Raw genomic sequence first — 26,051 nt, 5'->3', positions numbered from 1 at the left:
TCCCATGTGTACTACATTTATTACACACTTTGGAACAAAAAAAGTAATATTTCTATCAGAATATCTTAAGATTTTGAAACAATATTTTCATATCATAAGCATATTCTTACAACAACAAAAAATCCAAATACTGTATGTGTAGAAATATTCGCGGGATTCAATTGTTCGCGATCTTCGCGGTGACATTCGATCCGCGAATTCATGTTAAGAGCGAATATTTCTACACCAATAATTTCTTCATAGTCATATATTCGCGCTCCTATATAAAATGTATATAAGTGTGTGACTTTTTATTTAAATGTTTACTGAGTAATTGTGTTTTGTTTTCCAAGTTATTCATCATTTAAAATCGTTTATGTTTGTGTTTTTTTGTATTGTTTGTTCAGAAAAAACAAAACATGATCTGATCAGATGTCAAGACACAAACTGTGAAAAATTATGCACGTTAACGGACATTCTTTTGTTTGCTATAGTCTGTCCGCAGGACAATGTCTTTTTCAGTACAATAGCGTATTGTTTGACACCTGGTATTGAAAATAACTGTGAACTCCCACGATGATTACAGTAATTTTCCTTATTTTTTTAACCTGAGTGGTCTACGCGAATTTATGATTTTCGGCAGTCACCTCCGCGAATTCAAAATAGCGCGAATATTTGTATAGACCCCAAAAAGTGGACCTTTCCGCGAAAATTTGCTTCCGCGAATTTAAATACACATACAGTATTTATGTTATTCAATAAAAAATCAATTGACAATTTTCTCATTTAAAAGGTATTGTCTTCTTTAAAACTGGTAAAAATTAGGCATTGATATTTTTGTGTTGATTCAACTAGAATGGAGCCACTAGGCCGCCTCAACACTCATACAGCATGCCCCAATTTTATGTTAGTCCAGATGCTCAATTTTGTCATTTTGATATTGAAAAATCTCGATAACAATCTTATTATAATATAAATAAACTGTCCAAATTTCAAAACATTACAAATCTGCGGTATAAATTATGCAATAATAAGCAGATAAGCACAACAAAAAAAATACCCATATTCATGTAAAGAAATACTTACATTAATCTGAACATATATAGCAAAACATTCATACAAAATTAACTTAATACTACACAAGCTAATAAAAGTTACAATTATTATTAATAAACTAGAAATGTGTCCATAGGACACGGATGCCCCCACACGCCACTGTTTTGTCAATCTTATGAGTCTAGGTCAAATATTTTTTGGACTACATGTGCCACAAGTTGAAAACTAAAAATCAACAAAGGGCCATAATTCTGTTAAATTTGGTCGCAGAAAAAAATCCTTCCTTTACTACCATCTACACATTAAGGTTGTTCATCCCTGGAAGTTTAAGCAAAATCTGCCATCCGTTTTAAGAGGAGTTGCGTTTACAAAATTTCTACATAGTATATAGTGAAAAAATCAACAAAGGGCCATAATTATGTTTAATTTGGTCGCAGCAAAAATTCCTTCCTTTACTACCATCTACACATTAAGGTTGTTCATCCCTGTAAGTTTAAGCAAAATCTGCCATCCGGTTTAAGAGGAGTTGCATTCACAAAATTTCTACATAGCATATAGTGAAAAAATCAACAAAGGGCCATAATTCTATTAATTTTGGTCGTAGCAAAAATTCCTCCCTTTACTACCATCTACACATTAAGGTTGTTCATCCCTAGAAGTTTAAGCAAAATCTGTCATCCGGTTTAAGAGGAGTTGCATTCACAAAATTTCTACATAGCATATAGTGAAAACATCAACAAAGGGCCATAATTCTGTTATATTTGGTCGCAGCAAAAATTCCTTCCTTTACTACCATCTACACATTTAAGGTTGTTCATCAGCAAAATCTGCCATCCGGTTTAGGAGGAGTTGCGTTCACAAAATTTCTATATAGTATATAGTGAAAAAATCAACAAAGGGCCATAATTCTGTTAAATTTGATTGCACCGAAAATTCCTCCCTTTACTGCCATCTACACATTAACGTTGTTCATCCCTGGAAGTTTAAGCAAAATCTGCCATCCGGTTTAAGAGGAGTTGCATTAACAAAATTTCTACATAGCATATAGTGAAAAAATCAACAAAGGGCCATGATTCTATTAATTTTGGTCGTAGCAAAAATTCCTCCCTTAACTACCATCTACACATTAAGGTTGTTCATCCCTGGAAGTTTAAGCAAAATCTGTCATCCGGTTTAAAAGGAGTTGCATTCACAAAATTTCTAATTAGCATATAGTGAAAAAATCAACAAAGGGCCATAATTCTGTTATATTTGGTCGCAGCAAAAATTCCTTCCTTTACTACTATCTACACATTAAGGTTGTTCATCCCTGGAAGTTTAAGCAAAATCTGCCATCCGGTTTAATAGGAGTTGCGTTCACAAGATTTCGGGACGTACGGACAGACGGACGGACGGACACTCGGACGGACAAGTGCAACGCTATATGCCCCCACTCTGTGGGGGCATAAAAATAATTAAATTAAATACAACTGGGGTCAAAAATGATAAACAGAGTTACCAATGTCCCCCACCTCGGGGAAGTTTTATATGAAGCATAAAATTGTGCTATTTCAAAAGATTGAGGTATGGATCTAAAGAACTTTCAGTCCAAAATTATGATAAATGATATCTGCAAATGCTACAGAAATAAAATGAAACATTGAATTTAAAAATCTATCATGTTAAGCTTTGGCCTCTAGGTGTGACCTTGACCTTGGAGAAAGGGGTGCCGTGTTGTGCATGACACATCGTCTTATTATTATCACTATTTGTACCAATTTTTTCAAAATCCCTTGACTATCAAGAACTTAAAGATGGGACACAAAATATACCCTCCAACAGACTATGTTAATCTTTGACCTCTAAGTGTGACCTTGGAGGTAGGGACCCATTTTTTGCGCCTGACGTATCGTCTTATTATTGTGATTATTTCTGCAAAGTATTTTTGAAATTCCCTTTATCTATGAAAAAGTTATGTACTGTACACAAAAATACCCTCTAACAGACTATGTAAATCTTTGACCTCTACATGTGACCTTGACCTTGGAGGTAGGGACACTATTGTTGCGCATGACATATCATCTTATCATTGTGACTATTTGTGGCAAGTATTTTCCAAATCCCTTGATCTATGAAGAAGTTATGGAGGAGGACAAAAAATATACCATATAACAGGCTCTGTCAACTTTTGACCTCTAAGTGTGGCCTTGACCTTGGAGGTAGGGGTGCAGGTGTTGTACTTGACATATCGTCTTATTATTCTGACTATTTGTGACAAGTTATTTCAAAATCCCTTGAACTATGAAGAAGTTCTAGATCGGACACAATATATACCCTTTAACAGACTATGTTAATTTTTTACCTCGAAATGTGACCTTGACCTTGGAGGTAGTGATGCAGGTGTTGCACATGACACATGGTCTTATTTTAGTGACTATTTGTTCTAAGTTATTTTCAAAATCCTTTGATATAAGAAAAAGTTATGGACTAGACACAAAATATACCCTATAACAGACTATGACTATTTATCTTTGACCTCAAAGTGTTACCTTGACCTTGGAGGTAGGTGACCGTTTAGTGCGCATGACACATCTCTTTATTGTAAGCAACTGCGGCAAGTATTTACAAAATCCCTTCCAAGATAAAAAAGTTATGGACCGGACACATCATATACCCTCAAATAGATAATGTTGACCTTGAATGAGCAAGTGCCACCTTGACCCTGCAGGTAGGGGTCTGGTTGTTGCACATGACACATCGTCTTATTATAACAAACATTTGTGCCAAGTTATTTCAGATTCCTTTCATAAATGACAAAGTTATGGACCGGACACAAAAGTGTGACGGACGGAGTCAGACAGACGGAGCCTATTTCTATATGAAAAGGCGGGGGACAATTATAAATGTATAGGCACACATAGCTATCTTATTTTAAATAAACAAACTAAATAAAATTTATGAATTCTGATCATTAAAAACATGATACAGAACCCTTAGGTATATTTGTTTTTTGTATTGAACCTTGAATATAATTCACAGCACTACAATTTATAGACATGGGTGCAAGTTCAAAATGTTCAAAAACCCGAGGACCTTTAATTAAACATAATTTTAATTGGTTTTTATATACACTTCACTCATATAAGAAAGAATTCCGGATAAGAATGGTTCGAATTAGCAAGGCTCCACTGTAGTAAAAGATGGGGTATAAAAAAACTTACTCTTTCGGCAAATGCATAAAAACGTGTTCTAAGTATAGATTTATATAATACCAAACCGAATATTTATTTAACCTTTAGGATAATAAAAACCAATAAAGTCAAACCTGCCTTTAAGAAGAACACCATAATCGGAAAGACCTATATATTACATGAGATTTAATACAAATATTCTTAAGATTAAGTACAAGTTTATAAATAAACTTCTGTTGTTTATATAATACATGTATAAAACTATTTCATAATTACAAAAATCAATATTTTTCAACTTAACCTAGATCATTTGGAGTTTGTTAACACGTTGCCTGGTCTTCACGGACAAATTTGACTGTATCATGTGTAAGCACTAGTTAACAAAAATCTATTTACAAATAAACATTATATACATTTAAACTTGTCACTTTTCATTATTACAGCTTATTAGAAAGTATTCAACAACCAAGATATGTTTCACTTTTCCCTGTTATTTGCTCATCGACAACAATTATCAATATTTGTACTTTTTTTATAATGTTCTCTTTGTCTTTACAGCTTTTATGACACAAATGCTAGCACTTCTATAATATAACAGATATCAATCTGACCAACATGTTGATAGTTCAGGTAAAATTTGTATTTAATAATTAAACTGTGGTTCAAAATAATGTACATGTAGTTGGTGAACTAATAAACCTGTTGATAGTTCAGGTAAAATTTGTATTAAAAAATTATACTGAAGTTCAAAATAATGTACATGTAGTTGGTGAACTAATAAACCTGTTAATAGTTCAGGTAAAATTTCTATTATTATAAATAATTATACTGTGGTTCATTATAATGTACATGTAGTTGGTGAACTAATAAACTGGTTGATTAAGTTCAGGTAAAAATTTAATTAATTATAACCAGGTTTCTTTAAAAACATCATTATTGTGTCGTTAGTGAAGCAATAATATTAACTAGTCGCTAGTTTGGCTCAATACTCACTACTACATGTATATCAAATAGATATACATGTATAAGCTTTACAAAAAACAACAGCCTGTGTCATTCCATGTCAACCCATGAAAGACCATGTAAGACAATATCAGCTCATGTAAGACCAAATAAGCCTATGTAAGACCAAATCAGCATATTTAAGGCCATGTAAGACCTTGTAAGACCATGAAGGCTGGCCTGGCTCTATACTGATGATAAGGTTAATCACTCTTGTCTCCAACAGGGTAAGTAATGATTAATGATGCAATAACTAACAAACAATTTACAACAATATGCAATATATGACATTTAGGAGAAAATCTATTTTTCTTTCACAGAATTTTATACATATTTACAATACATGTCAAAAGAATAAAAATCATAAATATTCTATATCAGCATTATGGATTGGAAATGGCAAAAAGGATAGCTAAAAATCAACTCAAATTTGTTGCCAAAAATATTTGTCCCATATTTACAAAAACAAAAAATGATATACCCAAACACATGCTTAACTCTTTACTAAATGCTAATCTGCTTAATGTCTTTAATGCCATTTCATGTGAAAAGCACATGTAATATTTCCATGAGGATGAAATACAATGTACAGTGAGAGAATCAAATATACAATACATATATATATATATATATATAATAATTATGTATCTTACTCAGCATAATCTTAAATTTAGCATTATAGATATACAGTGTTCACAATTCAGTTGATGATGTGCGTTTATTTATATCACTTCAAACACAAATACACATTCACAGTTTATTTCAGTTGGTCTAGTGCAGATGTAAAGAATAGGTATGGATTCATTATAACATGCCAAATTAAATCATTTGACCCCTTTTTTCTTTAATGTCGAAACGAAATACATGATAAAAAAGGAGCATAATGAAAAACGAAATTATTCAAAATTAACAATTACAAAGTGCACTGAAACAAGACTGCCATATACAAATTTATCAGAATACTTTAAGAATAACAACATAAAATTTGATGCAAGTCATATATCCTTTTTATATTTATAATACAATTTCTAGCATTACATACAGATCAGATTAAAGGGACTTCACTGAGGTTTTTTGACATGATGAGACTAAAAATATTTTTCCAGATAAATGTACAATTTGATGTAGGTTGAGACCACTAATCTTTGTGCAAAATTCAGATCATTCGCACACTTCGTTTTTCCACAATAATTATTCAAATTGTAAAAAAATGACCCAAAATGAAAAGCGTTTAAATACTTTTCACTCAAATCAGGCTAAGAAAAGCATAAAAATACGATTTTCAATTTATTTCAAAGTATATTTCTTAACTATCTTTGCATATATTTCTGTTTAAAGTACCCCAGCTCATTTATGTAAGAAATTCAAATGTTATGTTTTTAGGCTTTTAAACCTCAGTGGAGGCCCTTTAAGTCTAGAATTATTGAATATTATATAGGAAGTAAGTACAGTCCTAACCAGCACCAACCTCTAACCTCTACAATCTCATAATTTATTATCTTCACAATTATAGTCGTAATTTTTTATTCGAATTTTACCAACAAGTGATATACTGTCTGTGATATACTTTATATGTGATATATAACATATCTTGCTGATATCGATATTTCTCATACAAATATATCCCACCCAGATATCCTTTTATCACATAAACTACGGTGCAGTAGTGTAATAAAGCCATTCAATAAAAGCAATATTACACTAATAACACTTTGACGTGACATCATTTGCGTTATACAGTATGCAAACATAGCGTTAAAGCATGCTAATGTTAGCGTTACACTATAGGCGCGTCAATAAACTGTTCTTTAATTTGAATATGTGATAAACATACATTATATTCAAGGAGACTCTATACTAAATTTATTGAACTTGTTGAATAGAGAATATTTTTTTTTTTTTTTGTTCAACATGTTCAACAAATTTAGTATTAAACCTACACTCATTCAATACCCTCTATATATCTCAAGGATATTCTTATATCTCATAAATATCATATCTCATACAAAGAGCATCATATCTCAAAAAGATGTCATTATTTCTCAAAGATGTCATTATATCATCATATCTCAAATAGTTAGAAATTCTAAAATATAGAATACAATGAGATTTTTACATATTGAATCATATGATAAACACTTTCTCTAAATGCTGTAATAGTAATCTTGAAGGGCGAAATATACAAAATCACAATATGATACAACATAAAAATCTAACAATACTAAAACTGATGGAGGCACCCCACTCCCTTGCATCATTGCTAAAAAAAAAGCTTACCGAAAGAAAAATTTGGAAATATCTATTTTTAGCCTCAGTGACCATAAACCAATCAACATGAAACCACACCTTATGATGAAAGTACCATAAATGACACAGACACAACAAATATCTATTGTATCAGATAATGTTTATAAAAGTGCTTTGATGCATAGTAATGACATGTGAAAATAGGATGGTACATGTAGGGCAAAGCAAAGGTTTCAGGGAAGATGATAGATATTTAACATACCCACAAAATATATGCTTCACTACAAACAAGCACCTATCACACATAGGAAAACTGCCTGTAAAGTCTATGTAATATTAGAAAGACTACAAAGTTTATATGGAAAGTATGATAATCCCTTTCTTGCAACTGGTTTTTATCCCTTTAGTCAGAGATAGCAGATGTATCTAGGGTTCAACAAATCATTTGTCAATACACATTACTTATCATAATTGAAATAATAAGGTATAGCTCGGATTATAGATATGGATTTAAAAGAAACTAGAACTATCACTAAATGTGATTAATACCCCCACAAAACTGCTTCAGAAATGAGGATGTTACTAGTAACAGAATACCTTGTAAAAGAATTGAAATATAGAGTTATGGTTGTGGGCAATTGAAGATAGATGTGGTTCTTGTATGTTGCATTTCCTTTCAATGTGGTTGGCCATTGATGATGTATTACTGAATTACTCTGTAGTAAGTCCAGAAAGACAAGGAAAGAAACAAAGGGCAATAACTCTATAAATACTGAAGATGGAGTTATAGTTCTTGTGCACTGCACTTCCTCTTATTGTGTTTGACCATTGTATGAAGTTGTTTTGAATTCCAACCAGTACGTTTTAAGTTGTGCTCCGGACAAGGAAAAGTATCAAAGGGCAGTAACTCTGTATTTTGTCAAAATGGAGTTATGGCTCTTGTGCACTGCACTTCCTTTTAATGTCCTTGACAACTGTATGAAGCTGTATTTAATTTCAAACAGTAGTTTTCGAATTATGCTCTGGACAAGGAAAAGTAACAAAGGGCAGTAACTCGGTAATAAGTCAAGATGGAGTTATGGTTCATGTGCACTGCACTTCCTCTCAATGTGCTTGACCATTGTATTAAGTTATAATGAATTCCAACAATTAGTCTTCAAGTTATGGTCTGGACAAAAGAAAGCAATGGAAAAGTAACAAAGGGCAATAACTCTGTACTTACTTTAGATAGAGTTATGGTTCTTGTGCACTGCACTTCCCCTTATTGTGTTTGACAATTGTATGAAGGTATTTTGAATTCCAACCAGTAGTTTTCAAGTTATGCCCCGGACACAGAAAAGTAATAAAGGGCAATAACTCTGTAATAAGTCAAGATGGAGTTATGGTTCTTGTGCACTGCATTCCCTCTCAATGTGCTTGACCATTGTATTAAGTTATAATGAATTCCGACAATTAGTCTTCAAGTTATGGTCCGGACAAAAGAAAGGAATGGAAAAGTAACAAAGGGCAATAACTCTGTAATTACTTTAGATAGAGTTATGGTTCTTGTGCACTGCACTTCCCCTTAATGTGTTTGACAATTGTATGAAGTTGTTTTAAATTCAATCTAGTAGTTTTCAAGTTATGCCCTGGACAAGGAAAAGAAACAAAGGGCAATAACTCTGTAATTAGTCAAGATAGAGTTATGGTTCTTGTGCACTGCACTTCCTCTCAATGTGCTTGACCATTGTATGTAGTTATATTGAATTCCAACCATTAGTCTTCAAGTTATGGTCCGGACAAAAGAAAGGAATGGAAAAGTAACAAAGGGCAATAACTCTGTAATTACTTTAGATAGAGTTATGGTTCTTGTGCACTGCACTTTCCCTTATTGTGTTTGACAATTGTATGAAGTTGTTTTGAATTCCAACCAGTAGTTTTCAAGTTATGCCCCGGACACAGAAAAGTAATAAAGGGCAATAACTCTGTAATAAGTCAAGATGGAGTTATGGTTCTTGTGCACTGCACTTCCTCTCAATGTGCTTGACCATTGTATGTAGTTATATTGAATTCCAACCATTAGTCTTCAAGTTATGGTCCGGACAAAAGAAAGGAATGGAAAAGTAACAAAGGGCAATAACTCTGTAATTACTTTAGATAGAGTTATGGTTCTTGTGCACTGCACTTCCCCTTATTGTGTTTGACAATTGTATGAAGTTGTTTTGAATTCCAACCAGTAGTTTTCAAGTTATGCCCCGGACAAGGAAAAGTAACAAAGGGCAATAACTCTGTAATAAGTCAAGATAGAGTTATGGTTCTTGTGCACTGCACTTCCTCTCAATGTGCTTGACCATTGTGTGTAGTTATATTGAATTCCAATCATTAGTCTTCAAGTTATGCTCCGGACAAGGAAAGTGCAACGGACGTCTGGACCGACCGACCGACCAACCACCGGGTGACTCCTATATACCCCCCCAAACTTCGTTTTTGGGGGTATAATGAATAAATAGTTAGCAGACACACATTTGCCAAAACAAGCACAAAACATAAATTCATGACCATCCCCCAACTGTTTAATAATGGCACCATTAGTAACCAATTATTAATGTGCAAAGGCAGATAACTGGAGATATTGATTCCAATGTCATGTAACTTGACTAATTATTTCCTATTTGCTGGTAAATGAGTCTTTTATATTTGAAGCTCATTGGTACACTTTAATTTGTTTAAAACCAAATTAACTGCATGGTCAGAATTTTTTTTATAATATGTCTAATTATAAATTTAAGACCAGAAAATTTTCACTCGCTGTGTAATCAATTTTCTGCAGATTGGGCATTCATTAACATTCTGGGCACAGTCTTCACAAGTGGCAAGGTGACCACATGGTAAAAATGTCATACATAGTTCGTTATCCATACAGATTTTACATAACTTCATGTCCTTCAACTTTTCATTCTCTTGTAACACTGTCTCCACATCTGAAACAAAGATAAAATCATTTTATTAATCATAGTTAGAGAACTTAATAAGTATAGCTAGATACTTTATTATATTATACAAAGTAGATGATATCACAATCACAAGTATGTGGATATTTTATTTTTCATTTTTAAGGAAAAGACTTCAATAAGAATTAGGTTGCTTCCAGTCTAATCCTTTTTTTGTATTGTTTGTGAATGTTATGTATGTAAATATGTTCTCATGGGATGAACAAAATATGTTTAAACTAAGAGTTCAGGTTCTGTAACAAGAAAATAATTCAAATGATCATAATCCAGTCTTGATAGTATTGTAATATCTAACTCACTATACTGCTCCTTAAAATGGGTTAATTTTAACATTTTATTTGATGTAGCTTGAAATAATGAAATCATGTTAAACATAATGCCATAAAAACAAGTTAAAATAGGAAATATCTATTTAAAGCAGACAACAGATATTGCATTTACAACATAGAAACACTGATGAAAATATAAATTAAAATTCTTCAACTGTTACATTGACATGCCACTGGTCCTTTATATAACAAGTATGCCAGATGTCAATGCATCTAGTAGTCATTTAAAAGCAGACAAAATCTAACTTCTTTGCTTAAGATGCATGCCTCCAGATGAGCCAAAATAATCTATGAAAATCAAACATGAGAAAAGTGTACTAAGATTTTAAGAAAAGTAAAAAGAATCAAGTTTGAAGTAATTATTTACATATTTCATGTATGTACAATTAATGACCTATTTTGTAGTATTTTCCAACATATTTCTACTGCGTGACTAACGCAAAAGGGGATTTCTAACAGGTGAGTGAATACAAATACTTTTCAGTAAAAGTAGAAAAATAAAGCAGGAACAACCTGAATCAAATGACAATTCTAATATCAACACACATGACAATTCTGAGATCTATATAGTTGACAATACAAATGTCCCACAATTTTACAATTGATTGCCTATTGAACTTTTCAGGACATAATTTGATTTTATCATGCAGACATGAAATATAAAATGATTGAATAAAAAATAGAGACACAATACCTAGGTTACCTGTAGAACTGGATGCACTTGTTGAAGGTTTAACAGTTTTACTTGGTGATCTATTACTGTCATTAGATTTACTTTCTGCCTTTTGTTCCTAGTATAAATAAAACATCAAAATTTTAGCATACTGTATTTATTGCTAACATCGTTTAGTCATTAACTATGTAATATATTCTCTTTTACAGGATGCTTTACTTTCACTTAAACATGAACTAATTGTAAATATTTATTTATGTCAGAATACATTCCATCAAATCATAAACATAACAATTGATACCAAACTTCGAAGTTTTCAGTAACAATATCTTATGCATATAAAACAAGGGTGCCATAGTCACAAAATACGCCCGTTTACGAAAGCTTTAGATGGAGATGGGGGCATTATGGATAAGTGTTATCTAGCAAGCAAGTTTTTATTCTTGGCACTGTGTTGTTAAATGAACCTTAAAACAAATCAGTAGGGAAGATATGCACAGGATGTGTGACCTTGACCTTGGTGGCAGGGACCTAAATTTTATGCACGGCACTCAGCCTCACAATGATGAACATTTGTGCCAAATTGTATTGAAATCCCTCTATGCATGTAGAAGTTTTGCTCCAGACAAGCGTTTTTCTATGAGCTCTAACTGTGACCTTCACCTTTGACCTAGAGACTTGGTTCATGTGCAGGGCACTATGTCTCATGGTGGTGAACAATTCTATAAAGTAACATTAAAATTCCTCCATGCATGTAGAAAATATGCTCCGGACAACATCTGGATATTTAATCATCTCCAGTGACCTTGACCTTGCAAATATTAACCTAAATTAAATGTGTCACACCTGTAGTCATGATAGTTACCATTTGTGCTACAATCAATCAATAAATGATGACTAAATGGTCCCTATACACATCTTCAAATTTTTATCTGAACTTTGACCTCTATGTGTAACCTTGACTTTGGTCGCAGGGATCTGAATTTTGCGTGCGACACTCAGCCTCACAATGGTGAACATTTGTGCCAAGTTATATTGAAATCCCCCTATGAATGTAGAAGTTTTGCTCCGGACAAGCGTTTTTCAATGAGCTCTAAGTGTGACCTTGACCTTTGACCTGGAGACCTGGATCATGCATGGAGCAATACATATCATGGTGGTGAACATTTCCATAAAGTATTATAAAAATTCTTCCATACATGTAGGAGATATGCTCCAGACAAAATCTGGATATTTCACCATCTTTAGTGACCTTGACCTTGCATATATTGACCTAAAGTACATGTGTCACAGCCGTAGTCATGATAATGACCATTTGTGTTACAATCCCTCAATAAATGATGATTAAATCGTCCCTATACACATCTTCATATTTTTATCTGAACTTTGACCTCTATGTGTGACCTTGACCTTGGCTGCAGGGACCTGAATTTTGTGCGCGACACTTCGCCTCACAATGGTGAACATTTGTGCCAAGTTATATTGAAATCCCTCTATGCATGTGGAAGTTTTGCTCCGGACAAACGTTTTTCAATGAGCTCTAAGTGTGACCTTGACCTTTGACCTAGAGACCTAGTTCATGTGCGTGACATGGCTTCTCATAATGGTGAACATTTCTATGAAATTTCATTAAAATCCCTCCATGTGTGTAAGAGATATGCTCCGGACAAAATCTGGATATTTCATCATCTTTAGTGACCTTGACCTTGTATATATTGACCTAAATTATATGTATCACAGCCATAGTCTTGATAATGACCATTTGTGTTACAATCCCTCAATAAATGATGACTAAATGGTCCATATACACATCTTCATATTTTCATCTGAACTTTGACCTCTATGTGTGACCTTGACCTTGGCTGCAGGGACCTGAATTTTGTGCGCGACACTCCGCCTCACAATGGTGAACATTTGTGCCAAGTTATATTGAAATCCCTCTATGCATGTGGAAGTTTTGCTCCGGACAAACGTTTTTCAATGAGCTCTAAGTGTGACCTTGACCTTTGACCTAGAGACCTAGTTCATGTGTGTGACATGGCTTCTCATAATGGTGAACAATTCTATGAAATTTCATTAAAATCCCTCCATGTGTGTAGGAGATATGCTCCGGACAAAATCTGAATATTTCATCATCTTTAGTGACCTTGACCTTGTATATATTGACCTAAATTATATGTATCACAGCCATAGTCTTGATAATGACCATTTGTGTTACAATCCCTCAATAAATGATGACTAAATGGTCCCTATACACATCTTCATATTTTTATCTGAACTTTGACCTCTATGTGTGACCTTGACCTTGGCCCCAAGGACCTGAATCTTGTGCGCGACACTCCGCCTCACAATGGTGAACATTTGTGCCAAGTAATATTGAAATCCCTCTATACATGTGGAAGTTTTGCTCCGGACAAGCATTTTTCAATGAGCTCTAAGTGTGACCTTGACCTTTGACCTACAGACCTGGTTCATGTGCGCGACACTGCTCCTCATAGTGGTGAACATTTCTATGAAGTTTCATTAAAATCCCTCCATACATGTAGGAGATATGCTCCGGACAAAATTGGACGCCGCCCGCCCGCCCGCCAGGGGCGTTCCCATAATACGTCCCGTTTTTCAAACGGGCGTATAAAAACTCTTTAAATATAATATGGTGGAGTCAATGTTATGCAAGTTTTGCAACTCGGCACCAGAATCTAATATATTTTATTTTGGGAATGCTAAAAAATTCAACCATTTTGGTGTCAAATCAGGATTTTTTTACAAACAAAATATTATTCAGACAAAACTTTGGTATCATACGAAACTAATGTGGATGTTCAAAATAATATGAAATCAAACTGCATTAACTATATCTTACTCTAAGGTAAATATTTTATCTTTAAAAATAAATACCAGAAAACTATACCAAACTTCAGTGATTTTTTAAATTATCTTAGATATAAACTTAGTTTAGAAAGACTAATTGCTGAAATGAAAAATAAGGTCGATGTCTATAACAACAAGTGGAGCATATTCACATCATGAACACACGCTACTGACTGGAGTCTATTAAATATTATTTACACACTTACTATTAAACCCTTCCTTTTTGATAAATGAAAATTTATCTATAAATAATTAAAATAACATATATCATGCTCTAGATTACCTTTTCATTTTTACAATCTTTATTAGCATAATGATAAATCAGTTTTAATCTACTTATTCTTTATAAAAGTTGTTTTTTTTTCTGATGTAACCATTGTTTATTCTTGCAATTCAAAAAATCTGTAATATGCTTGTAAATTTGTATAATATATGCAATGTATTTATTTGTACAAACTGGATAATAAAAAATTTGAATAAAAAAAAAAAAAAAGAATACATTTTGCATGTCATACTGCACAGTCAAGGGGTATGTTCAAATATAATAGTGGGCCTCTGTGGTTGGGAAGTTAGTGTTGCTGACTTAAATCGCTCGCCCCTCGTTTATATGTGTTCAAATATAATCAGGGACTTAGGATTAATATATGCCAGGAAGCTTTCCAGCTAGCTTCGTTGGTTCTACACAGGACCCGCTTGTGTCTGAAATTACGCACAAAGGGGCACATCTTGTCTTCCTCCACCAGTTAAGGTGTTAATGTGACATAAAATCAAACAGTCAAACAAACACATATTATATAACTGTAATGACTTAGGTAGGTATACCTTTGCAGGTAGTGGTGTCTCTTCAACTTCCATTTCTTCATCTTCATCAGGTAGTGTAACAGGTGAGGCAGTCTCTTGTGTACCTGCCATATTATTTGATGCCTGTATAAGAGCTTCTCTCTCTCTCTTTGTCTGTTCTATAGCCTGCTTTATTCCACGAGCATCTATCAGTCTTCCTCGCCCTGAAAATATTTTTTTGTAAATTATGTCTTCTTTATAACCATAGTCATGAACATCTTTATCAAAATAATTTTCATTATCATCATCATCTCATTAATAAAATAATTTACATCATCACACTAATTCTCCTCCTCATCATCAATACCTTTCCATAAGACAGCATGCTCAAATATTCTCAGCAATCGACATTAAAAAAGTAGACATAGCCCTGTTAAAACGTAACTCAGAGTTATGGGACCTGTGCCCATTATGTAAGACAATCACAGAGACCATGTTGGTGAAGTTTCAACCAATTCATTAAAGAAGTTTTGGAGATACCAACTTCCATCCAGTGACCTTAATACAATCATCAAGAAACACTTTGGAAGAGTGAAGGTAGAGGAAAAAAACCAACAACATTACTAAAATTATCCAATGTATCTGTCAATAAATGAAGGTGCTAGAATAAAAGTTTGAGAGACAAACTGGCAAATTAATTCTCTGTCAATAAATTTTTAGCAGGATAAAAATGCAGTATTGGAAGAGATATATTGTAAACAACAAACATTCTATTCCATCGAACAAATATGCACTCTTTAGATTAAAACATTCTTTATCAAGAAGGTGCATCATACAATGTTATACTTCCACTTTAAGCAAATCTTTTCGACACAGTAATACAGAATTCACAATATTTTAGTGTTACTAAACTTGACTTATCAGATAATATCTACATAAAATTTCAAAGAGTTTAATACCAAATCTGCTAAAAGCTTCCCTGACTTGTTCTTGTGTATACCCTTCTTGTAAAACAGACAATACATGTGGAGATTTTAGCACTTCATCCACTGGTGGATCCACTGTCAGCCCATTCTAAAATTGTAAACACAGGTTTAAACATTATGATTTCTTTACATTAATTTTGAAAACAAGAGAAGTTTTTACTATGGATAAATATAGCTTTCCATTAAAATAATAACCAGTTCTAATAACATGAATGATTATAAACAATTTATTTAACATATTTTTCAATTAATGCATAGAAATATTTCATAAAGTTCTCAATACGGTGTCAGCTTTTTATATCTAAAAACTCACACATTTTTTAGACTTTCTCAGGCCAGAAATTAATTACCGATAACATGTTGCTTTTAATATTCTTGAAAGTCAAAGAATTACCTCAGCAGTTGTGATTTAGGTCCCATTTCTCTTTCATTAGAGGCCCTATCTCAGCCATAACAATTAAGTCATCTTTGGATTCACCCATGTGAGAATCAGGTTCTATCTACATGTATGTGACAAGATTGTTGCCTAATGCTCAGGTAGAACATGTATATTTTTGAAAAAGACCTTAGGGCTGACATAAGTGAAATATGAATCCTCTTTATTCCTTTATATCTGCCTTTATAAAAGATCACTTGATGCAATATGCTAATGCACAACACACCAAGCAAGCCTACCTGTCTATCTCTAACATACTGGATGTACGCATCACCCTTCACACCTCGGACAAAGCCACAGTGAGGGAACCATTTAGCATGTTCCTCCCAGGGTATATCCTGGGGCTCCCAGTCATAGAGTTCACCACCACACCAGAAACATTTACAACGGTCACCATTACCTGTTAGAATACAAAAATCAGCAACATGTGAATACTAGTACATGTTTTTATATATATTAGCATGAGAAAAATGCAACAGCCACTGTGGTGTAGTGGTTAGTATACTGGACGGGCAATCCAGAGATCCATGTTTAAGTCCCGGCTGCAGTGTGCCGCTTTTTCAAGTTATTTTCCTGTATATATATAAAAATTTATTTAACTTATCAATGTTTTGGCATATGCCTTTAATTGGATATAAATATTAAAACAAACAAGAGACATGACGTCATAATAGTTATGTAATGTTAAAATTGCTGAAAATCTTTTACATTACATTACTGTGACCTGTTAACATATGTGAAATTCCTACAACAATGCCATAATATTTGCATAATAAATCAATGATTTACAGTTATAAAACCTTCTTATGTGTAATTTTTGCATTTTGGTTTGGGTTTTATGACACACTTACACGGTAAAGGTTATATAATTATGGCAACTTTCCAGCATTGCTGGTGAGGTAAGAACTCATTCAGATGCCCCTTCTTGCATTTCTGGCCTGACCCTACACTGTTACATGTATATTATGAATCAGTATACTGTTAATACAGTCAAAGAATTTATGATTAAAAATAAATACACACGTCACACAAGCCATTCAGGGCAAGCGGAAGGCAATATCAACTAGTCTGATCAGGAACCAGAAAATGTTTTACAATGTATACAAACCAAAAAGTGTTTAACTTTGACAGACTAGTACATGTAAGTAAAATTAAAAATAATCATGTATCAGTTATTTTGTATTTCTATTTCCTGAATGGAGGGCCAAGGATAAATTAATTGTTCCATTTGAAATGATGAAATTGATAATGACAGAATGATGTTTTGAGCGTAAAAAGACTGCTCCATTTCTTTATATCACTTGAACATTTCCAAATTGAATACAATCCTTAAGGATATTTGGGCCACGTAGGTAATTGATTATTCACGCAATTTGTAACAATTGTGGCAAAATGTCAAAATATTTTTACTTTTACACCTACTTTAACATTTCGATGGGCATAATATCACTTTGATAAAATATTTTCAGTCATGTCTCTAAATATCCAATTTTTGAAGAAAAAATTATCAATATAATGGATGATTATCATATTAAATAATTATCATCATATTATCAAATGACTAAAAATATCAATTTCATTGTTATATGCTATTTTATGACATTATCATAAATGTACATGTATATGTACTGTATGAGCTCTTCTGTTCACATACATATTTTAGAAGGTGTGCAAATGTCAAACTCATCCCAAACAATAAATCACAATAAAGAACATGTTGTACTGTTTATTGTTTACCCAACCCATAATCAACAGCAATACTGCACGGCAGTTAAACTTTGTTTACATTTTATTCGTTACAAGTAATCTAATAAGGTTTAATCCCAGCTAGACTTTATCAATGAAATGAACTACGTAAATAAATGTGTCACATAGTTTAATGTCTTATTATTTCCCCTTTAAACTTAAAATATTTCCCCTTTAAAAATTTAAATGACCCGTTACAGTTTAATATAATACCACATTAGATATGCTTCATTATGTACCTAAAGTTTTTTATGCTATAGAAAAATATTTACATTGAATTTCAGTGTCATATGTATACATAGTCACGTAATAAATATAGATCTATATGAAATTTCGTGCTACAATTAATACAACAATAGTAATGGTAAGTCCATATTTATTGAACTGAAAATAAGTTAACTGTCAATGAATTCCTAGCATATTTTATGCAAAATGGACTTAAAGACTTAATTAATTTAATTCAGGGATACTAATGGCAGTGTAGATAAATTGTTATATGTCTGCAATTCAAAGATCAATAAAATAAACGTTATCTACACAAACACACAAACAATGTAACATATAATGGTGATATGCAGACTGACCTAATTATTGGAAATTTTCTGGCATGTAAACATTCTGAAACTATTCTCAGAAGTTTCCCATGTAAAAGTACATGTAAAAGTACACCAGTTACAGTTTCATTAATATCCTGCTAAAAAACCAAAAACACTCACATGGGGGAGTCACGCCTTACAACCTACTATAAAAACATGGTTTCTACACAGGTAATTAGTTACAAAAATAATAAAAAAAACCTGAACATCTTCTATTTTAATTAAAAAACGTAACAGTCACCTAAATTTCTGACCACATACCCCTTTGAAATACCCATTTATTCATTGAATATCATTCTTATCATTTGAATTTTGTACAATCATTGATTACATTCCATTTTATCATTCATATTCAAAATAAAATCAAAATTGTTATATATTACAGTGAATACTGAAAATATACATTTCTACATTTCCATTTTAAATACACAAAAAATTACTCGATTTATAAAATATACTGGGTATTCAAGTTTTGAAATAAACTTATGAGATTATGTACAGTTAATTATGGTAATTTTCACCAGTGTACCAATATAGAGACAGATCATGATGATGTTATCAGCCAGGGTTATTCCCTGTTTACATACCTGAAATGTACCTGTGTTTATTACCTTGAAAAATGAATCTGAATGTACAGAAAGATTAGATGGGAATGAAAAATAATACTTTCAACTGTCACAACTTACAACCAACTATGAAAAAAACACATACATATATCTAGTTTTCAGTTTTTCAATATAACAACGTTTATATTCAATTTTATTTCTTATCTGGCTTGCTATCAATAAAATTTATAAAATCACATGACAATGTCTACTTTTTAAATTATTTGTTTACTTAATACAACATATTTTTCCAACACTTTCCATCTAAAATACTTTTGACTCTGATATTTCCTATGAATATATACTTTCTACAGCTCAGACAATAACCTTGAAATGTAGAAATTCGCAAAGTTACTCATTTAGATACTGGTTTACCAAAAAGTTGTTAACAGCTTTAATTATAACATTACGTGTTAAATATTAAAATTGAGTATTTTTCCTTTAAAAAACAAAAACAAAAAAAAAAAACAGGAAAAAAATTCCCCCTAAATTATAATTGGTTTAACCGAGACCAATATCTAACCTTTATCTATAGTTAAGTTTAAAAACATCACAGAATACATTGAAGTATAAAACAATAAAACTAGTCTCTTTAACGACTGAGGGAGATAGGCCACATATACAATGTATTATGTTTTAATAAGTAGTCTGAGCCTTATGATTTGAATTGACATTTTAGCTTCATCACAGCAACACATTTTTGACAGTTGCAAAAATTCATTCTAAAAATAGGTCTTTTATTTTCTAAATACAAACAGAAAGAAAAACCACTCACAGATCTCCTTATCCCATCAAGAACATTAATAGATCTACATGTAGATAAATGAATTTTAATGACATTGTTGCAAATGAAATCAAAATAATTAAATACAATTCAGTAAACAAGTACTTATTTCAAAGTGGCCTAGAAGCATATGACAATTCAACGTCATGATATTCTGACTTAAATGGATCTAATACTTATTGTCTTATTGGCTATGATAAAAAAAAACTTCCCCTTTCAATCTCCATACTATAATTTATAAACATATTACAATCATTTATAATCATATACTATTATGTTAAGCTTTAGAAGAAATGCAAAGAAAGATAGTATTACGAAGTTATTGTAATTGTTAAAAAAACAATAGCATGAGAGATTCTGAGTATCGTTTTATTAAATTGAAAAGAAAACAATGACATATGATATCATTCATGATTGTATTATTTGATAAACAGCATCATATGACAGCTGGGTTTCCAAGGAATGAAATAACGTACAATATGCAAACGATCAACAAAGGAATGGAGAAAATTTATCAAAACATTTGGATGATTGACTCCATCTGACCTATATATTTTGATAGGTTCCCTTAATTAAGTTAAATGAATAATTTCCCTGATCATTATACAATACTTATGCTTCAGAATGAAATTTCATTTCCTTTCACTAACTGGCTTCAATAATTTCCGGATTTTACAATTGTATAGAAACTTAAACAAGGATTTTCCAAATGAACATAAAACTTTAATTTTGTTGGCATAAACGGGCACATGGACAAAAAAAAGGTTATAATTATCATGCCAATGTATTGATATAGAACTATTCAATATTGAATAGAAAGAATTTACAATGTAATATGACACCAGTTGTTATTGTTAAACACACAGTAAAAGAAAATACCCAGACATTTTTTCGCGATTAAGTTACATGTATTAGGTGAACTATATATTGTTAGATTTTATTAACCTGATTATACAGACAATGCACACAATGTATTAATCTTCGACAAATGTTCGGTAAATGTCTTGAAATGTAAGCAGTAAGATGTGATTAAATTTAATTTGTTTTGATGAAATAGTTATACTAAACAATAGCGCAATAGGGTAAACTACGGTTTACGATTTCTAAATGACATACGTTTTGTTAGATCAAGACTATGTAAAACTAAATCCATGTTGTTTTTTTTTATTTAGAACTACATTTTTTTTTAAACATAATTGAAACTATCATTGTTTTTTATGTTTTTTTTTTTTAATATATCTCGCACATATTTAAGTAAGTCTTTACACTTTTAAATAACATGGTTAAATAATTAAAATACATGTGCATTCGAATTAAACTCAGTAAATGTTATTTCAATGGTAACATAAAATACAATACAAAACAAGACAAATCAGGGTTTCTAAGTTGTTTCATATCCATGTAGACAATTTTCAAGCACTTTACCATTTTCATTAAAATAATTACTATAAAAATAAAGAAAGAATATGTCGAAAAACAATTGGCAAAAGCAAGGGATCGAACCACTGACCTCCCATACATTCTCTCATATATTAGGTAACTTCTTAACCCACTGTGCTATAGCAGTCATGACGATAACCCATGAATTTTTCAAATATTAGTTGTATACGTAATAGAAAGAGCATCGAAACACGAGGCTATCTGATTTGTAAGAGGGGGCATTGCCCCCGAGTATAAATCAGATTGCCGAGTGTTTTGATGTTCTTTCTCTTTTGTATCATAGTCAAAAATAAAAACACGTTCCCTGATGTCACAATATGAAACCCCAGAAAAAAGGAACCAATGAACGAGCATAGATCTGAATATGATATTTCTGTCACGTCACAATATGTAAACCCCAGACAAAATGAACCAATCAATGGGCATGCTCTGCAGTGCCGGTAACTAATACCTGCACTCAAGTTAACGCACTGTGCATGTATATGTATACGATTTAACTCCGACACATTTTCAACAGAAAGGTCCTAAAACTATGATACAATCAATATTAATTCTCTTAAACTATACGGACAGAGTTAAAGTGGTATCGAATTATTAAATGAGAGCTATAATGTATTCAAAAATTGACAGGTCAATAAAATCAGACTATATCATAAATGTTTTCTATACATGTATAAATAATTGTTTGAATAAGTGTAATATTGATAATGATTTTTTTTATCTCTTCCATTATTTTTTATTTATAAATTTCATGTAATCTGCCCTGAGTGTATCTATTAATAGTAAAAAAATAAGAAAAATGTTTTACATACCCATATATAAAAGTCCAGCTTTTGATAATTCAGTCGGTGTCTGAGACATCTGAGTCGGCCAACCCTTAAATGATCTAACTCTTTTATATTCATCACCCCAATCTCTGTACTTCGGTTCATTTGTTGTCACTGCCCCAGTACCAGGTTGTCCGCCCAAAGATGGTCTTGCTGGTAAACTAGCAAGATTTGACCCAAGGGAATTGAGTTCTCCGGGTCTACTATCGATTCTGTTCAAAAAAGAACCATGAGGTGATGGTAGATCCCCATGGTATGGGTTATTGTATGCACCTACAGGCACTTTTACTGTTGTGTTAAAAGACTGCGAATAAGAAGGACTTGATGATGCATTTTGTCTTTGTAAAGTTATTACTGATGAATGTAAAGGAATATTTCCACACTCGTAACCAAACGCAAACGGACATTCAGGGCAGTGTCTTTTATGCTCATTTTCAACAATATCCCCTACTTCCCAATTTGATAACACTCCGCGACAATACACACATTGCGCTCTATCACTTACATGCAGGTAAATAAAACCATTCCGTGCTAAATCTTCTTTACTGACAACCATATTTGACGGCCAGTCATCAAATGTTTCAAGTCGTTTTGCTTCTGATTTATAGCCATCATAAATGTTTGATATATCCGGAACTATGTCATTATTACTCTTTGTAAAAACAGACACATTTTGCCGACTTAAACTTGAGTGTCCGGTTACAAGTGGGTGCCTTTGAGAGTAACTATCTCCGATGTTGGCATGGTGAAGAGAAGTTGTGAAGTTTCCATGGGCGGGTCTAGATTCTGGAACAGGTACAGAGTCTTGTTCAAGGTCTGACAAATTATTTGGAATAATATCATACTGTCTTTCTCTGCTATTTGGCCCACTGTCTGACATGTTTTATTGTTGTTGGGGTTTTTGTTGCTGATATTTTTCTTAATTTTCATTCATCTAAAAATATAGAAATAAAATATAGAAACAGTCAAAGTGATATTTAGATTAACAGCAATGTGTTAATCTTAACTTATGCTTCAATCCCTTAAACTTTAAATGGACTCTCCCAAAATCAAAGCAGGGCAAAAACATTACGCTGTCACAATTTCAGTACGGGTATACTATTAAGTTTAAGTCACTTCACCTCTGTTATCATCATATACATATAATTATGGCAACAGTTTTAAAAGTTTTTCCATTGATATTTATGTATTTGACTCAAAATTTTGTATGAGGCAGCTAGCATCTGATTAACCAAACTATCAGTGTTTCTAAAAGAATAATAGTTAGCTAATTATTCCTTTTGAAACAGACCAAATAATAATCATACTTATATATTGAAAGTACATGTGCATGTATCTTGGTAAAAAGGGTCATAATTATATCTGCCAGTTTAAAAAACTAAGAATCAGCAAAAAATTAAGATTATGTTAATCAATTAAGATAATTCACACCAGTGTGTGAAAATGTCATACATGTACATACAGTATGTACATATACATGTACAAGAACCATTCTGTTAATATGGTGATGGTATAACTGATAAAAGTATCCAGAATTCTATCACAAAAGAACTCAATCAACAAACAAAACATTTAACCTCTGTAGTTTTCATTATATTTCACATGTTTAGCACATGAGCTACATGTACATGTAGATTTCCTTTCATGTGCAAGTTAACATAAAATCGTTGAAAAGCTATGAATTTTTATGATCATTTAAATGCCAATTGGCAGTTCCATAATGCTTTGCCGGGTATAATGTTATAATGGTATTCCCATATAAATTTCCTATTATTGATTTGCATTGTAACTCGAATAAACCTGCAACAGAATACAAATATGTTACTATTTATGTCCATAGATACATGTATAATTTAATTTAATGAACTTGTTTACAGTTTCAGTAATTAATTATGATCTTTTAGCAAAATTTTTAACTTTCCTAAGTGAATCTTCGTGTAAGTTTTTTTAGAATTTTTTTTTAAACATTCAGCAAGCAAATACTTCTATAATAATCTGTCCGATAGATTACTGGATAATATGCTCCATGAAACCAAATAACAATTTCACTCTAATGTTCTTTTTGTCATGAGTCTCACTTTTTTTTTTAGTTTATATAATGGCCTAACACTGGCTTTGTTTTTTAGCATATCAATGAAAAAAAACCCGAAAAGTATCAATTCATGAAAAAGACATTGAATATGCAAAAAGAATCATTCATAGGATGATAAAAAGGAAGTTTGGTGACTTCTATCTATCTATCTCTGGATACTGCCAACCCCTCTTACGAGTGTTAAAGGCAGGAATTTAGTGCACGTCGGATTGTTAGTAAAAGGTGAAGAGAAAAGCTAAAAAGAAAAGTCCAAACATTGACATGCTTGGAAGGTGAGACTGAAAATGTATTCTAGTCATGGTTAAAATGTTAATAGTGAAACAAGATGATAAGAGATAAAATAGTTTAAAAACACTGGGACTTTTTAGAAAAAAGTATTAGTAAATACTATTTACTGAGACAACGCAGGCAATATAAGACTGTGATTTCATAATTTTTAACCTAGAGACCTAAAAATTTGACACAGTTCAGCTAGGTTCTTCTCTTAACTAACAAACTAGTTTGTTTATTTCTGAATGTATTGACACTTATATCTGAGGCTCGACAAGGAGGGTATCAAAATTACCTAAATTGTCTACACCACAGTACCATGTGTCCGGACAGATATGTACATGGCGTGATTTAATTCAGATAAAAACTTGGGTGTTTTGATTTTTGATTTTTAACATGATAAACATTATTTCAGCAACAAATGCTGGAGTTTTGGATATTCTATTGTTTACTCTGCAAATGATTATAGCTGGCGTATGAGATCAGGCATTACTTTCTTGACGCCCAAATTTCAACCTCAACATTCTTGAAATAGACATTAAAATATTACCATTTACGGAGGTTAAAAGAAATTTATTTCCTAGATTATAGAAGAAACATGCATTTATTGTTGAAAAAAGTGACTGACAACCACTGAACAAAGAAAATACTAAATTAAGCATTTTCGGGGCCGTCCGGGTTTGGTGGTTGTCTGGTTTTGGTGGTCCTCAACCAGTACATGTATCTATCAGTCAAAATATTTATAAGACTAGGAACGTCATAATCAGTATTAAAAATATGAATTACTCAACATCTAAAATCAAGAATGATTCTGTTTGTAAAAACCAATCAAATCCGTCATTTTATTTATAATCTTTATAATTCTAAGCATAATTATACGGTATATCATTATTTGACATTGAGATGAATCGACATTAATCCGGGACGAATCGTCATTGGGCCGAATCGTTGCCTATATTATAATTTACGTAACTTATTCTGCATAATTTAAGCATATTATCATTTACATTAAATAAAGCTTAAAAGAAACAAAGAAAAAAGTATACAAACTTTACCTTCTGGTTGGAGTTTAACCCTAAAAAGGCTTCAAATACCACAAATTTCGAAATCAAGGTATTTCCAAGATCTAAAAATAGAACTATGGCCGTACTGCAGTATGGGTAATTACTAAA

At 32.2% G+C, this 26,051-nt stretch overlaps 1 protein-coding gene across 2 annotated transcripts; it reads right to left on the bottom strand.

Annotated features, from left to right (window-relative positions):
- On the bottom strand, window positions 1-26,051 carry LOC132719133 (baculoviral IAP repeat-containing protein 7-like). Of its 2 annotated transcripts, none has more exons than XM_060702875.1 (7): window positions 25,935-26,051; window positions 22,503-23,451; window positions 16,759-16,919; window positions 16,057-16,171; window positions 15,140-15,321; window positions 11,468-11,564; window positions 1-10,414 (listed from the first exon to the last, which is right to left on the bottom strand). In XM_060702875.1, the coding sequence occupies exons 2-7, from the start codon at window positions 23,395-23,397 to the stop codon at window positions 10,218-10,220; spliced, it is 1,647 nt and encodes a 548-aa protein (XP_060558858.1). In that variant the 5' UTR covers window positions 23,398-23,451; window positions 25,935-26,051; the 3' UTR covers window positions 1-10,217. The 2 variants fall into 2 exon arrangements, with proteins under 2 accessions (XP_060558858.1, XP_060558859.1); XM_060702876.1 differs by having other exon boundaries at window positions 11,477-11,564.

This window comes from Ruditapes philippinarum, unplaced genomic scaffold (genome assembly GCF_026571515.1).
Source record: "Ruditapes philippinarum isolate M1 unplaced genomic scaffold, ASM2657151v2 ctg5458_1_1_1_1, whole genome shotgun sequence".
Classification (NCBI taxonomy): domain Eukaryota; kingdom Metazoa; phylum Mollusca; class Bivalvia; order Venerida; family Veneridae; genus Ruditapes; species Ruditapes philippinarum.
The sequence above is the reverse complement of the archived record's forward strand: the minus strand, read 5'-3'. Positions and strand labels throughout refer to the sequence as shown.

Excerpts from the sequence above, each read along its gene's own strand:
- LOC132719133 (XM_060702875.1), bottom strand. The coding sequence starts at position 23,397 with ATGTCAGACAGTGGGCCAAATAGCAGAGAAAGACAGTATGATATTATT. Across the intron at positions 16,172-16,758 it reads AGTATGTTAGAGATAGACAG|AATGGGCTGACAGTGGATCC; the intron begins GTAGGCTTGCTT and ends TTACAATTTTAG. Across the intron at positions 11,565-15,139 it reads AGACACCACTACCTGCAAAG|GAACAAAAGGCAGAAAGTAA; the intron begins GTATACCTACCT and ends TATTTATACTAG.